We start from the raw sequence: 15,534 nt of genomic DNA on the forward strand, positions 1-15,534 counted from the left end.
CCAGACTTGTGGAGGTCTACAATTTTTATTCTGCGGTCTTGGCTGATTTATTTAGATTTTCCCATGATGTCAAGCAAAGAGGCACTGAGTTTGAAGGTAGGCCTTGAAATACATCCACAGGTACACCTCCAATTGACTCAAATTATGTCAATTATCCTTTCAGAAGCTTCTAAAGCCATGACATCATTTTCTGGAATTTTCAAGCTGTTTAAAGGCACAGTCAACTTAGTGTATGTAAACTTCTGACTCACTGGAATTGCGACACAGTAAACTATAAGTGAAATAATCTGTCTGTAAACAATTGTTGGAAAAATTACTTGTGTCATGCACAAAGGAGATGTCCTAACCGACTTGCCAAAACTATAGTTTGTTAACAAGAAATGTGTGGAATGATTGAATAACGAGTTTTAATGACTCCAACCTAAGTGTATATAAACTTCTGACTTCAACTGTATCTACAGACAGGAATCAATGCAGTGACTTTTCGTAACGAGTTGACCTTCAGTCAGTCACTGGGTGTTGACATGTCAATCGAAGAAGTAGCCTCGATCATCAGTTTACACTGGAATCACGTGTCACGTCTTGAGAGATGAATACAACAAGTTTGTAGGGTCACAAACTTAATATAATCATTGTGTGCTAGGAATATGGTACCAAATACACTTTTGACAAAATGTAATGCACTATGAAGTGAATTTGTCCAAATACTTTTGACACCTTCAAATGGGGGGACTAGATGCATGAAGTGCTTTACTTTCTAAACGGTAAAACAGATGTGTATGAATATACTCTCAGATAAAATGTGACATTCTGTACTGTCGTCTCATATTGAACATTTGATGTCAAATCCAAAGTTCTGGAATATAGAGCAAAATTAAATGTTTTAGCTTCACTGTCCAAATAAATACGGAGAGTCCTTTATATATACTGTCCTCTATGATAATTTTCCAGTTCACTGATCATTGATTATATCAGCTTCAGAGGAATTAAAGGGCAAATGTAAAATGCACTATCAGAGTAAAATCAGCAATCTATTAGTCAGATTTCCTCTGGGAGTCCACAGCAGTCTGGCAGTTGAGAAAATATGTAAGGTATCACTCAAGTCAAAGTAATACCTCCATCAAGGGGACTGTTAGGGGCAGCCAATGACATCCGACTCCAGTGTGTGGGGACTTTTATGGGCTTTTGCCGATACCTTCATCTGGACTTTTATCCAGTGCTGACGGTAGTGAGCGGAGACATACATCAACACCTTGCGACAGCCCGGTCCAATAACGCTCTCTGGCAATATCGTTGTCCCGGACGCTGTGGTGACGTTTACCATCCTAAAATGTTCAACAACCGCAGAACACTTTCACGCTCATTGTCATTTGTCACATATTGCGCCACTGTCTTCCGAAGTGTGTCATGGCGTATGATCTCAAACGTGACAGGTGGAGTGACTATTCTTCTATTTACACTTTTTTTCCTTACACCGTACCCAAACCGGCCATCATGCGCAAATTGATTTTGTCCCCCCACATCAAACGCGGTCATGACACGCAGGTTAAAATATCAAAACAAACTCTGAACCAATTATATTAATTCGGGGGCAGGTCGAAAAGCATTACATATTTTATGGCAATTTAGCTAGCTAGCTTGCAGTTGCTAGCTAATTTGTCCTATTTAACTAACTTGCTGTTGCTAGCTAATTTGTCCTGGGATATAAACGTTGAGTTGTTATTTTACCTGAAATGTACAAGGTCCTCTACTCCGACAATCCACACATAAAACGGTCAACCGAATCGTTTCTAGTCATCTCTCCTCCTTCCAGGCTTTTTCTTCTTTGGACTTTATATGGCAATTGGCATCTAACTTTCATAGTTACCACGACGAACGACTAAACTCCGTTCATCTTTCAATCACCCACGTGGGAAAAGCCAATGAGAAGATGGCACGCGGGTATCTGCTTCTATAAACCAATGAGGAGATGGGAGTGGCTGGACCTGCACCACGTTCAGCGTCACAAATAGAACTGACTTCTATTTTAGCGCCTGGCAACGCAGACGCTCGTTGGCGCGCACGAGCAGTGTGGGTGCAATAATTGAATAACATGTATGTTTAAATTTATTTTTCAACGCACGCTACGTGAGCGGTGTGGTCAGCATGTTAGAAGTGAACAATGGCAGAGTGTGTTTCTTTACCGGCCGTTTACATGAGACTCTTGCTTCGGTCCTATGTTGTCTTGCCAGGCCCCAATGACTATATAAGGAAACGGTTCAGGTGGAGATAAGATCAGTGTATAGTTTGGCTCAGGGTCCAGGGTGTCAACTGGAGTGGGCTGTGGTGTGTCGTAAGTAGAGGACACGTCACATAGTTTGTGCTGACCAGACTTTAGTTTCACTCTTACTGCACAAGCAACCATGAAGAACTGACCTGCCATTGTAATCGTGTTAGGATCTTAATTTGATCAACCTGTTGCAGGAGAACTTCACACTTGTTGTGTATTTGAGGTTTAAAAAGGCTTCTGAAGTTTGTAATTTCCACTTTCAAATTCCTGTTGCTGCAGGATTATTTTCCTGCTGGAGCAAAGTGCCTCAGATTAAGACTGTTCATCTGTATGTCCATTTCTGTTCTCCTCATGTACACTGCTGTATATTTACAGAAGTATGTGGACACCCCTTCAAATTAGTGAATTTGGCTTTTTCAGTCACACCCGTTGCTGACAGGTGTATAAAATCGAGCACACAGCCATGCAATCTCCATAGAAAAACATTGGCAGGAGAATGTCCTTACTGAAGAGCTCAGTGACTTTCAACGTGACAACGTCATAGGATGCCACTGTTCCAACAAGTCAGTTTGTCAAATGTATGCCCTGCTAGACCTGCCCCGGTCAACTGTAAGTGCTGTTATTGTGAAGTGGAAGCATCTAGGAGCAACTGCTCAGCCGTGAAGTGGTAGGCCACACAAACTCACAGAACGGGACTGCCGAGTGCTGTCCTCGGTTGCAACACTCACTACCGAGTTCCAAAAGATTCCCAGAAGAGTGGAGGCTGTTAGAACAGTAAAGGGGGGACCAACTCCATATTCGAGATATTCGATGAGCAGGTGTCCACATACTTTTGGTCATGTAGTGTACGTGTCTATACCAGAAGGCGAGTTGGTCTATCTCACAAAAGATATGTTGGATCCTAATGAGATTTTACATGATGTGGAAATTCTTACACAGGGACACTCGAAGTCAATCTCAATATGAATCTTTGTTTATTGTCAGCGTGCTTCAGAGCTTCCAACCAAATCAATGCACCATAGTACACATGTCAATCAGGAGCTCTGCTTGGGCAGTCCCAGCAGTTGTCTTATATATGGCTATACACAGACAAGTTATATTTGCATGATTTAGCATAATGAATTAATCATTACCGTTTTGTTTAATACGTGTGACCGACGGATACTGGAGCATAACATGTGACAGACCAATACCTCACGAGGCTTCTTCTCTCAAAGCTGAGATCTTGAAACTGAGATATCTTTCATTCTCAAAACAAGGTTCTGGGCGTACTGCCAAATTGCAGCTATTGATAGTGAGGATTCGTTCAGTCAGCCACTTGCAGGAACACAGAAATTGGTTTATAGAACAGTACATAAATAGAACACAGACATTCGTTATAAGAAAAGCACAGACATAAAAATTCCCATTACAGATACATTCATAAATGCAATAATATTTGACATTTTAGAATGTGGCTTATGGCATTGGAGTGAACAGCACAGTATAGTATGGTCACCTGCTAATGACTCCTCTATTATTCAACTGGGTTTCTCGACACCCGAGAGAGGGGGTTTCCTTTCCTCTGGTTAACGACCAGACAGCATTATCACCAGACCAGGCTTGGATATCCTCAGGTCAACATGGGTTATGTTAATTACGGTGAAACCACAGTCCATGCACGGTTATAGCTCCACACACCTCCGACAAGGCTCTTATGTGACACTGGAGTGTGATTGTCTGTAACACTTGCAGGTGTGTTGCCGGATGATGAATTGTAGGTCCTCTGAGTGCTGGCCTGTTTTTCTCATCCCGGCTCCCTGATGCAACAGAGTGAACCTAACATTTGGGATCTGATGCTAACTCATCTCAGAGTAAGACCTCGACATGCATGAGAAAAGCTTTCTGAACAGAGCACTGTTTAGCTCCATTACAGACCATGCTCCAGTAATATTGTAATAATGGGGGATATTTGAACAAGGGATATGGTAAGTGGAGGGAAACCTAACCTAGGAGGTTTGATGGAAGTCATGAGAAGGTCAAAGCTTTACATAGGGGATGTTTAGATTGAAGAGGCTGGAACGAAAATCGGTTTCCTCTTCATGATATATTGTAATTTCTGAGAATAGAACAATCACCCAGAATACTCTTCGTCGTGGAAAGGTTCAGTACGGTTCCCTGATCTGTACTTTGTCATTTTGTTAAACTTTACCTCATTTTGGAAGTACTCATCTGAAGGAAAAGACATGGGCTGTGTCCGAATACCCATACTTGCTTTCTAAATAGTAGGCTTTTTGTATGTTTTATAGTATGTGAAATTTAGAAAATGTGTGCTAGAAATGCCAGGATGTCCTACTCATTTCGTTTTTTGAACTAGTAGAATTCGCCACATGCTATTGAGGAAGAAAATGGTCTTCTCACAGCCACATGTGTTTGACAACAGCTGATAATCAGAACAAAAATGCACGAATTGCACGGAACAAGTGAAATTGCGCATTAGATGAGCCCCTTCTCAGTTTGGATAAGTAGTATGTTGATATTTGTTGCTTACTGCATACTTTTTTACTAAACAGTACATTCTAAATATACTGAACAAAAATATAAATGCAACAATTTCAACGATTTTACTGAGTTACAGTTCATATAAGGAAATCAGTCAATTGAAATAAATAAATAATCTATGGATTTCACATGACTGGGAATACAGATATGCATCTGTTGGTCAAAAATACATTTAAAAAAAAGTAAGGGTGTAGATCAGAAATCCAGTCAGTATCTGGTGTGACCACCATTTGCCTCATACAGCGCAACACATCTCTTTCGCATAGAGTTGATTGTGGCCTGTGGAATGTTGTCCCACTCCTCTTCAATGGCTGTGCGAAGTTGCTGGATATCGGCGTGAACTGGAACACACTGTCGTACACGGCGATCCAGAGCATCCCAAACATGCTCATTGTGTTTGTTGTCCGTAGCTAATGCATCATACCATAACCCCACCACCATGGGGCACTGTTCATATTGCTGACATCAGCTAACTGCTCACCCACATGACTCCATATACGTGGTCTGAGGTTGTGAGGCTCTATAACGGCGTTGAAGGTGGCTTATGGTAGAGGAATTAACATTAAATTCTCTGGCGACACCTCAAGTTGACATTCCTGCCTATGGCATGCTCCCTAAAACTTGAGACATCTGTGGCATTGTGTTGTGTGACAAAATTACACATTTTAGATTGTCCTTTTATTGTCCCCAGCACAACCTTTGTAATGATCATGCTGTTTAATCAGCTTCTTGATATGCCACACTTGTCAGTTGGATGGATTATGTAAAGGAGAAATGCTCACTAACAAGGATGTAAACAAATTTGTGCCAAACATTTTAGAGAAATTATATTTTTGTGCATATTGAAAAATGCTGGGATCTTTTATTTCAGCCCATGAAACATGGGACCAACACTTTACATGTTGCATTTATACTTTTGTTCAGTGTAGTATGACTAGTACACAGTAAGTCGTTTTTGTAATTATTAGTAGGCAAGACAGATTTCGAACGCGGCCAACGTCTGCTTACCATGTAAGAAATGAGCTGCAGGAATAAACTGCTGCTACTTTACAAGATAAGCTAGATGAGGGACCTTTTTGTCAGCAAAATAATGTACTATGTGTACTGAAAAAAGTCAGCAACACGTGGTCCCTTAGGAATAGGGCAACCATTTTGAGAACTAGCTGTGCCACAGTTGTGTTCCCTTCTTTGCAGAAGGCAAAAGTATGACATGACAGCAGTGTGCATGTTGTGATTTTATGCTGTGTTGTGATTTCAAAAATGGTGGGTCCCCAGTTTGTCCGTAGTCCCACAAAGCGTTGGTCAGGACAACAACATTGGACCTTTGCTTATGATTAATATGTCGCACGACAAACTTGGCACGACAATTCACTGGAGCAGGAGCTGTGGTAAGGAAGCAGTCACTGTGACGCCTGCTAGCTCAGTCGAAGCTGTCTCCTACATTATGACATATCACATCCATTTAGTCCATTATGAAACAAAGGGCAAGTATTCATCCAGAAACACTGGCTGCATTAAGGGCCGTGTCACTCAGGGCCTACATTAATTCCACTTAGAATAACAGTGCTTGCTGTCTGCCATTTCTCAAGCCGGGCCCTAAGCAGCGTACCGCGCAGCTCCAGAAAATAACGAAACATGCAAGTATGGATTTGTATAAGTTGGGCATTCACTTCAGACAAATATTGTCTTTGACTTTCAATACTGGCCAGAGTTGTCACATGAATTACTTGACATGGGCTATTCCCTTCAGCTCTTAGTGGAGCTACTAAAGGCTAGTGTCACTGCACTACCTTAATGATTCCACATAAATGTCTGCTCTCCAAAGCTTTTTGTATCTTTGCCGAGGACACATACCGATTTCCTTGCCACTCAGCAGCAGGGTGTATCAGTGTGGCAACAAGAATGGATGACAACATCTGACCTGATGGTCCAGAAGATTGTCCTGACATCATGCTAGAGGAGGAGGATATTGTGTCTCACACATTGGTTATTGGCCTGGATGGATATTGTCTCGAAGAAGAAACTAGATTCATGTCATTTGTCAGAGAATCTATATGTATATTTTCTACATTGTATATCATCATGTTGGCTTCCATCGCATATACCGCTGTGTTAGACCGTAGTCAGCTCTACGTAGACATATGACATCTGCTAAATGTAGCCAGCCACTGAACAAGTCCCAAGTAAAGTGAAGCCTCTTTCTCCACTTTATAGAGTTCCCATCTAGTGGCTGTCAGTGTGTCTGGACTCCTCACTGTGCCTTCCTCACAAACACACAGCGTATTCTGTCACTGCCTTTATTCTTTATACCAGACATCAAAGCCGTCTTGTAATTACGAGTGAGTGATGAACGACACCGCATTCGTGAGCTTTTTTTACGCCCACGCTAGCCTTAAAGGCCTGCAGAATTAATTTTTTCACTTTGGCAAGAAGGTAGAAACAACTTTAGCGCTTGTTGGAGATGTCCCCTAAAATGTGTTATTTAAATATAATTTTTTTCTACAAAATGTATTACACGCTATAGCGATCATAAAGGTTGAGCATTTTATCCTCTTGAGATGGATATTGTGTTGACACACAATGCTGTTGCAGTCATGTATAATATTGCTCACAGTGGCAGGCACAACATGGACCCCTGGGAGTTTGTAAAGCAATACGCTTGACTGTGTGTGAAATGAGTTTGATAGATGATGAGGTATTGGATTGCTGTCTGACCTAAGGTCACATGCTCCAGATAATATTAAAAGCCCCTCTTATGGTGATGACCCAGTGCCACGATATTACAGTATATTAATAAGTCATGTAACATAATGACTGGGTTCATGGAGCAGGCCTTACACTAGCAGGCCAAGATTACTGCTGAGAGTTGCATCTCGGTTGTAGGTACTGAATGTATCAGCATTGGCTGCCATACTGAAGTGAATCGTTTTTGCATTTTAATGTCTTTTACATTTGAAAGCCAATTTCAAACAACAATATTTTACCGAATTAATGGTGAGACCAAGCTGCCTAGGCTTGGTCATAATGGCTGACATGAGATGCGTCCACTTTGATGATATTTTTTGCTCAGATCTGAGATTTAATTTCCCTTTAATAATACATGAGTGATGAATCTAAATGTTTTCACATTGCAGGTAAATGCACTCCAGTGTTGTTGTCCTGAGAATTCTTTGTGACAGTAACTGATCTCCACTGCTTGCACTCATCTCCCTTCCCCATTCACTTTGTCTCCCAGCATGCATTGCAGCCACCAGTTGCCCTGGTAACTGTGACACTCACCATGCTGTATCTCCTAGGTTACGTCTGCCCCCAGAACGACCACAGGCGCGGCGTCAGAGCTCGGCTCATGAAGCTCTTTCATTGCTCCTCTGCCAAAAAGTCATCTACCAGTAGCCAAAGCAAGTCTTTCACACTCTCTTTATCTCTCTTTCCCCCTAACTGTTATCCTTCCTCCCTTCTCTCTGGGGTCAATTCAGTCTATTCAGGGTGTAAACTGAAATTTCAATTCAATAGTTGAAAAAAAGGTGTATACTTTCAATACATTCTCAATAAACTGTAAAGTACAAGTTATTTATTTCAAAATGTTTTATTATTTTAAATGTTTAAATTCAAATCACTTCCTGAATTGACTGCCTTCATTTCGAATTGACCCCAACCCTGTACTGTAGTACAGTCAGTGTGGTTTTTGACAGAAACCGCAGGCCAGTCACTGCTTCTCTGTCTGCTCGCTGATGCCCTCGTCTTCTGTGGCTGGCCACTGGCACCAATTGCAAGGAAACATTTTTGAAGAGACATAATACCTACTTTACCTTCTACAAAAATGTGGGACCTAAAATCAAAGTCTAATCCCTCCCATTTCAAATAATATTCAAACTTCAAAGAGTGAAGAGAAGGTGCATGACAAAAGACATGCAAATGTCAATATGGAAGATGTCAATGCACTGGGTTAGGTCTGATGCTACAACCCACCTGTTTGCAATATATCTGGGGGGGGGGGACTTTATTGTCCATTGGATAAACAGTAATTGAAACGCTGACTATGATGATGTCATAACTATGAGTCAGTAGAAACTGGTGAATCATTCATCTGGGTTGTCTGGTTGATGTGACTGTCCCTGTGTGTGTAAAAAAGTACAAGTTTGAGGAACAAAACAAAAATGAATAAATATAAGCCATTGCAAATAGTGCCTTTGGATAGAACTTTCTTTAATAATTTAACCAGCGACATGCAGAGGCCGACTCCATTGCACTCTTTTGATGAATCACCTCTCACGCAGTGTCTTACCTCACTTTGTGGAGCACCAACACACTCAGTGGACAGGACATTGACTTGACAGTGTGAGTGACGGCAGTAATTGATTCAGCATCACGAGAAGGGTAAGCATGTTTACGTTAGCTTTATGAATAGGACCACTAGATATTGTATTATTTTGGAGAGTGAGCATAGGATTTTCACCAGCATCGTAGGGAAACTCAGACTCCGAAACAAATGGTGTGTCTTCACTTACCCATCCCATGCTTGTAGATACACACCCACCCTTTTGGGGCCCAGCTCCATTTTGGCAGGTTAATCAAGGACTGAGAGGAGACGTGGTCTTTTAGGCTAATGAGGGTTGGCGAGATGCTGTCATATCTCAGGTGTGTGTGTGTGTGTGTGTGTGTGTGTGTGTGTGTGTGTGTGTGTGTGTGTGTGTGTGTGTGTGTGTGTGTGTGTGTGTGTGGGTGTGACGAGTCAAGCGCTTAGCTCCGAGGACAACCGCTAGCGGTGACAGGGCCGAGACGGCGGGTGTCATCATTACAGGCCCATTAAAGTGTTTCTCAGGGTTCAGCAGCCTCATCTTGAGGAGGCTCTTTGCCAGAGGGGCTGTGTTCTTAGGTCTCTAACACTAATTACCTCGCTGCCGTGATATTTCATAGGAGAGATCGGGACACCGGCAACCGTTTTGCCATGTAAGGTTTTCTAATGAAGGGACAAGGGGAGGATGTGAAAAGAAAAGAGGTTCCTTGATTGGTTGGCTTTGAAGTGTGCTTGAAGCTGACCCTTAAGCCTAATGTCAAATAATGTCAAATTGTAATGATCATCAAGTGAATATGGCTAAACTGACAATGACGGCACGCTACTAGCCTATATTCTTACTCTCCTGAGACTGATACTGTGGGGCTGAAATTCAATTATTTGTAGGCCTTTAAACCATTTGTGTCCTTTGCGTGAATGGCATATTCATTGGATTTCATTAGCAACAGGGGTGATACAAATGTGTGTATTTGCTCCTGTGCTGTAATTGTACAACATTTAATTTTGGCTAAAGTCTCCTTTGGCTGACTATGGTGGATAGTTGGTTCAGAACAGTCATATTAAAGCCACTGCATTTAAGTGGGGACTACATGGTATGCTTTCCCCACAGAAACGGACTACTGCATTTGGGGCCTCGGGCACCGACCTCCTTTATGAAAACAGATTTTGTTTTAGGTAAATGGCAAACTTCCTGCAATTGTGTTGAAAACATTTCTATTCTATACGTTTTGTCATGAGGCTATGAGAATATTTTGCAGATTTAAAGCACATTTCCTGTTATTCTACACATTTTGCCACGAGGCTGAGTGAGAATCTTACAGTTTTACAGCACATTTCCTGCAATTATAAATATTTTTGCTATCATATGCTATCTGGGGGGCCCACAACCCCTCAAAATAAAAATCATATAATATGGTTGGAGGCCCCCTGGAGTTCGGGGGCTGCTGGACACGTGCCCTGCGTAACTGTGGCTGGATAATAACCGCAGCACTTAAGGATCCAGAGTTACCATGTTTAGAAGAACTGTTTGACATTTAAATCGTAGTCCCATTAACCCTGCTGCTGCTATAAAAAGCGATGGTTTAATAGATAGAGAACTAGTGTTTCTTCTCAATTATTTGATTAACATGGGTAGTATAAACTACACACTTCTAATCTCTGTGCTTAGAGGGTGATTCAGGGTTGTGTGATCTTTGTGGCACAACTGACTGAAATAAACTCAACAACTGAGACATAAACTGAACAAGTTCCACAGACATGTGACTAACAGAAATGGAATAATGTGACCCTGAACAAAGGGGGTTCAAAATCAAAAGTAACAGTCAGTATCTGGTGGCCACCAGCTGTATTAAGTACTGCAGTGCATCTCCTCCTCATGGACTGCACCAGATTTGTCAGTTCTTGCTGTGAGATGTTACCCCACTCTTCCACCAAGGGACTTGCAAGTTCCCGGAAATTTCTGGGGGGAATGGCCCTAGCCCTCACCCTCTGATCCAACAGGTCCCAGACGTGCTCAATGGGATTGAGATCCGGGCTCTTCACTGGCCATGGCAGAACACTGACATTCCTGTCTTGCAGGAAATCATGCACAGAACGAGCAGTATGGATGGTGGCATTGTCATGCTGGAGGGTCATGTCAGGATGAGCCTGCAGGAAGGGTACCACATGAGGGAAGAGGATGTCTTCCCTGTAACACACAGCGTTGAGATTGCCTGCAATGACAACAAGCTTAGTCCGATGATGCTGTGACACACCGCCCCAGACCATGACGGACCCTCCACCTCCAAATCGATCCCGCTCCAGAGTACAGGCCTCGTGTGTAACACTCATTCCTTCGACGATAAATGTGAATCCGACCATCACCCCTGGTGAGACAAAACCGGGACTCGTCAGTAAAGAGCACTTTTTGCCAGTCCTGTCTGGTCCAGCGATGGTGGGTTTGTGCCCATAGTCGACGTTGTTGCATCTGATGTCTGGTGAGGACCTGCCTTACAACAGGCCTACAAGCCCCCAGTCCAGCCTCTCTCAGCCTATTGCGGACAGTCTGAGCACTGATGGAGAGATTGTGCGTTCCTGGTGTAACTCGGGCAGTTGTTGTTGCCATCCTGTACCTGTCCCGCAGTTGTGATGTTTGGATGTACTGATCCTGTGCAGGTGTTGTTACACGTGGTCTGCCACTGCGAGGACTCTCAACTGACCGTCCTGTAGCACTGTCTTAGGCGTCTCACAGTACGGGCATTGCAATTTATTGTCCTGGCCACATCTACATTCCTCATGCCTCATGGCAGCATGCCTAAGGCACGTTCACACAGATGAGCAGGGACCCTGGGCATCTTTTTTGTTTTGTTTTTCAGAGTCAGTAGAAAGGCCTCTTTAGTGTCCTACGTTTTCATAACTGTGACCTTAATTGCCTACAGTCTGTAAGCTGTTAGTGTCTTAACGACCGTTCCACAGGTGCATGTTCATTAATTGTTTATGGTTCATTGAACATGCATGGGAAACAGTGTTTAAACCCTTTACAATGAAGATCTGTAAAGTTGTTTGGATTTTTACGAATTATCTTTGAAGGACAGGGTCCTGAAAAAGGGACGTTAATTTTTTTGCTGAGTTTATAAGGACAGCACAGACTCCTTTCTCTTATGGGTGAAATGTAGCCAGTTGTCTTCAGCTTCTGAATGTCTCACTCCTTCTTCCTCCTCTCCAGACAGCGTGGAGGATGAGTTGGAGCTTTCAGCCGTCCGCCATCGCCCCGAGGGCCTGGAGCAACTTGAGGCCCTGACTCGCTTCAACCGCAAGGAGCTGCAGATCCTCTACCGAGGCTTCAAGAACGTAAGTGGGCCAGTTGAACCACGCATCCAAAATGCCATTAAGAGAACATGCATTGTCTCTTTTCTGTCTCTCCGTAAATGTCCTCCTCCAAATATACATGTAGTCAGACTCGTGTTTCCATTCTTAGACCGTTCTTACCATTGAGGACCACTTTGGAAACAAGTGTTTTAATTAATAATTTTAAGTGCTTTCCTCTGGGTCCACATTGTACATACAGTTGAAGTCGGGAAGTTTACATACACTTAGGTTGGAGTCTTTAAAACTCGTTTTTCAACCACTCCACAAATTTCTTGTTAACAAACTATAGTTTTGGCAACAGACAGATTATTTCACAAATAATTCACTGTATCACAATTCCAGTGGGTCAGAAGTTTACATACTAAGTTGACTGTGCCATTAAACAGCTTGGAAAATTCCAGAACATGAGGTCATGGCTTTAGAAGCTTCTGATAGGCTAATTGACATCATTTGAGTTAATTGGAGGTGTACCTGTGGATGTATTTCAAGGCCTACCTTCAAACTCAGTGCCTCTTTGCTTGACATCAAGGGAAAATCAAAATAAATCAGCCAAGAATACACAAGTCTGGTTCATACTTGGGAGCAATTTCCAAACGCCTGAAGGTACCACGTTCATCTGTACAAACAATAGTACGCAAGTATAAACACCATGGGACCACGCAGCCGTCATACCGCTCAGGAAGGAGACGTGTCTCCTAGAGATGAACGTAATTTGGTGCGAAAAGTGCTAATAAATCCCAGAACAACAGCAAAGGACCTTGTGAAGATGCTGGAGGAAACGGCTACATATGTATCTATATCCACAGTAAAACGAGTCCTATATCGACATAACCTGAAAGGCCGCTCAGCAAGGAAGAAGCCACTCTTCCAAAACCGCCATAAAAAAGCCAGACTACGGTTTGCAACTGCGCATTGGAACAAAGATCATACTTTTTGGAGAAATGTCCTCTGGTCTGATTTAACAAAAATGGAACTGTTTGGCCATAATTATCGTTATGTTTGGAGGAAAAAGGGGGAGGCTTGCAAGCCGAAGAATACCATCCCAAACGTGAAGCACGGGGGTTTCAGCATCATGTTGTGGGGGTGCTTTTCTGCAGGAGGGACTGGTGCACTTCACAAAATAGATGGCACCATGAAGAAAGAAAATAATGTGGATATATTGAATCAACATCTCAAGACATCAGTTAGGAAGTTAAAGCTTGGTCGCAAATGCGTTTCCTTATGGACAATGATGCCAAGCATACTTCCAAAGTTGTGGCAAAATGGCTTAAGGACAACAAAGTCAAGGTATTGGAGTGGCCATCACAAAGCCCTAACCTCAATCCTATCGAAATGTGTGGGCAGAACTGAAAAAGCGTGTGCGAGCAAGGAGGCCTTCAAACCTGACTCAGTTACACCTGCTCTGTCAGCAGGAATGGACCAAAATTCACCCAACTTATTGTGGGAAGCTTGTGGAAGGCTACCCAAAACGTTTGACCCAAGTTAAACCATTTAAAGACAATGCTACCAAATACTAATTGAGTGTATGTAAATTTCTGACCCACTGGGAATGTGATGAAAGAAATAAAAGCTGAAATAAATCATTCTCTCTACTATTATTCTGACGTTTCACATTCTTAAAATAAAGTGGTGATCCTAACTGACCTAAGACAGGGAATTTTTACTAGGATTAAATGTCAGGAATTGTGAAAAGGTGAGTTTAAGTGTATTTGGCTAAGGTGTATGTAAACTTCCGACTTCAACTGTATGTGACCGACCGGGCTCGAATCCGTCTTATGTTGCAAATTTAGATTTTGTATTTTTTTTGACAGTTTATTAAAGTAGAGACTTGGTATATGGTATATCATACACTATATTTGAGGAACAATGGGAAAGTAATTATGCTTTGAAAGTTGATAAACTTGTAACCTCATTTTTGAGACATGGCCCTTGGAATGTTTTGGTACACCTACTGGAGAGCTCTTCTTTGTCTACACCCATTCAGCATCGTTCACACCCTCTTAAGCTTTAGCCCCACCCATCTCTTTAAGGATTCACATGTGAGGCCATGTATTAAACAACCAAAGATTTCAAGACTAAAGGCTGGTTTATACTATGGGTGTGTTCATAAATGTCATCTGGAGTGCCAGTGTGCTCTGGGTGTTCGTAAACTCAGAACGTTGTCAGATTGTCCGTTCGTAAATTCGGAGCGTTTTGCTCTCGGAGCGTTCATAGAGCACACTGGACGCTCTGGCCGAGGAGTAGGGTTGATCCGAGCATGCTGACCTAACATCAGCAGTCAAGCACACAAGCTAACACAAATGAGAGAACCGTTCACTCTGACCATTTTACTCGCCCTAGCAGAACTGTTTTTATGTTATCCAGAGCGTTGGCTCGCCACCATTGGACACTGGAGCAGTGGAAACGCGTTCTCTGGAGTGATGAATCACGCTTCACCATCTAGCAGTCTGACAGACAAAACTGGGTTTGGCGGTTGCCAGGAGAACGCAACCTGCCCTAATGCATAGTGCCAACTGTAAAGTTTGGTGGAGGAGGAATAATTTTCTGGGGCTGTTTTTCCTGGTTCTGGCTAGGACCCTTAGTTCCAGTGATGGAAAATCTTAACGCTACAGCTACAATGACATTCTAGTTTGGGGATGGACGTTTCCTGTTTCAGCATGACAATTCCCCCTTGCACAAAGCAAGGTCCATCCAGAAATGGTTTGCTGAGATTGGTGTGGAAGAATTTGACTGGCCTGCACTGAGCCCTGACCTCGATCCCATCAAACACCTTTGGGATGAATTGGTAGTCCAATTGCGAGCCAGGCCTAATCGCCCAACATCAGTGCCCGACCTCACTAATGCTTTTGTGGCTAAATGGAAGCAAGTCCCCGCAGCAACGTTCCAACATCTAGTGGAAAGCCTTCCCAGAAGAGTGGACGCTGTTATAGCACCAAAGGGGTGACCAATTCCATATTAATGCCCATGATTTTGGAATGAGAGGTTCGATGAGTACGTGTCCACATACTTTAGGCCATGTAGTGTACCTCACTCGAGAATACTCAAGGATGAGTACTCAAGGAACAATTAGGTCACACCTCAA

General features: G+C 42.7%; 1 protein-coding gene across 3 annotated transcripts in view; it reads left to right on the forward strand.

Annotated features, from left to right (window-relative positions):
* The window catches only part of LOC120049234 (Kv channel-interacting protein 4-like), a 182,568-nt gene that overhangs the window by 145,452 nt on the left and 21,582 nt on the right, over window positions 1-15,534 (forward strand). For all 3 annotated transcript variants that reach the window (XM_038995471.1, XM_038995470.1, XM_038995469.1), the window contains exon 2: window positions 12,310-12,434. In XM_038995471.1, the coding sequence (XP_038851399.1) occupies window positions 12,310-12,434 (125 nt within the window). The remainder of the gene's footprint in view (window positions 1-12,309; window positions 12,435-15,534) is intronic.

The sequence above is a fragment of the Salvelinus namaycush genome, chromosome 6, assembly GCF_016432855.1.
Source record: "Salvelinus namaycush isolate Seneca chromosome 6, SaNama_1.0, whole genome shotgun sequence".
In the NCBI taxonomy this organism is placed as follows: Eukaryota; Metazoa; Chordata; class Actinopteri; order Salmoniformes; family Salmonidae; genus Salvelinus; species Salvelinus namaycush.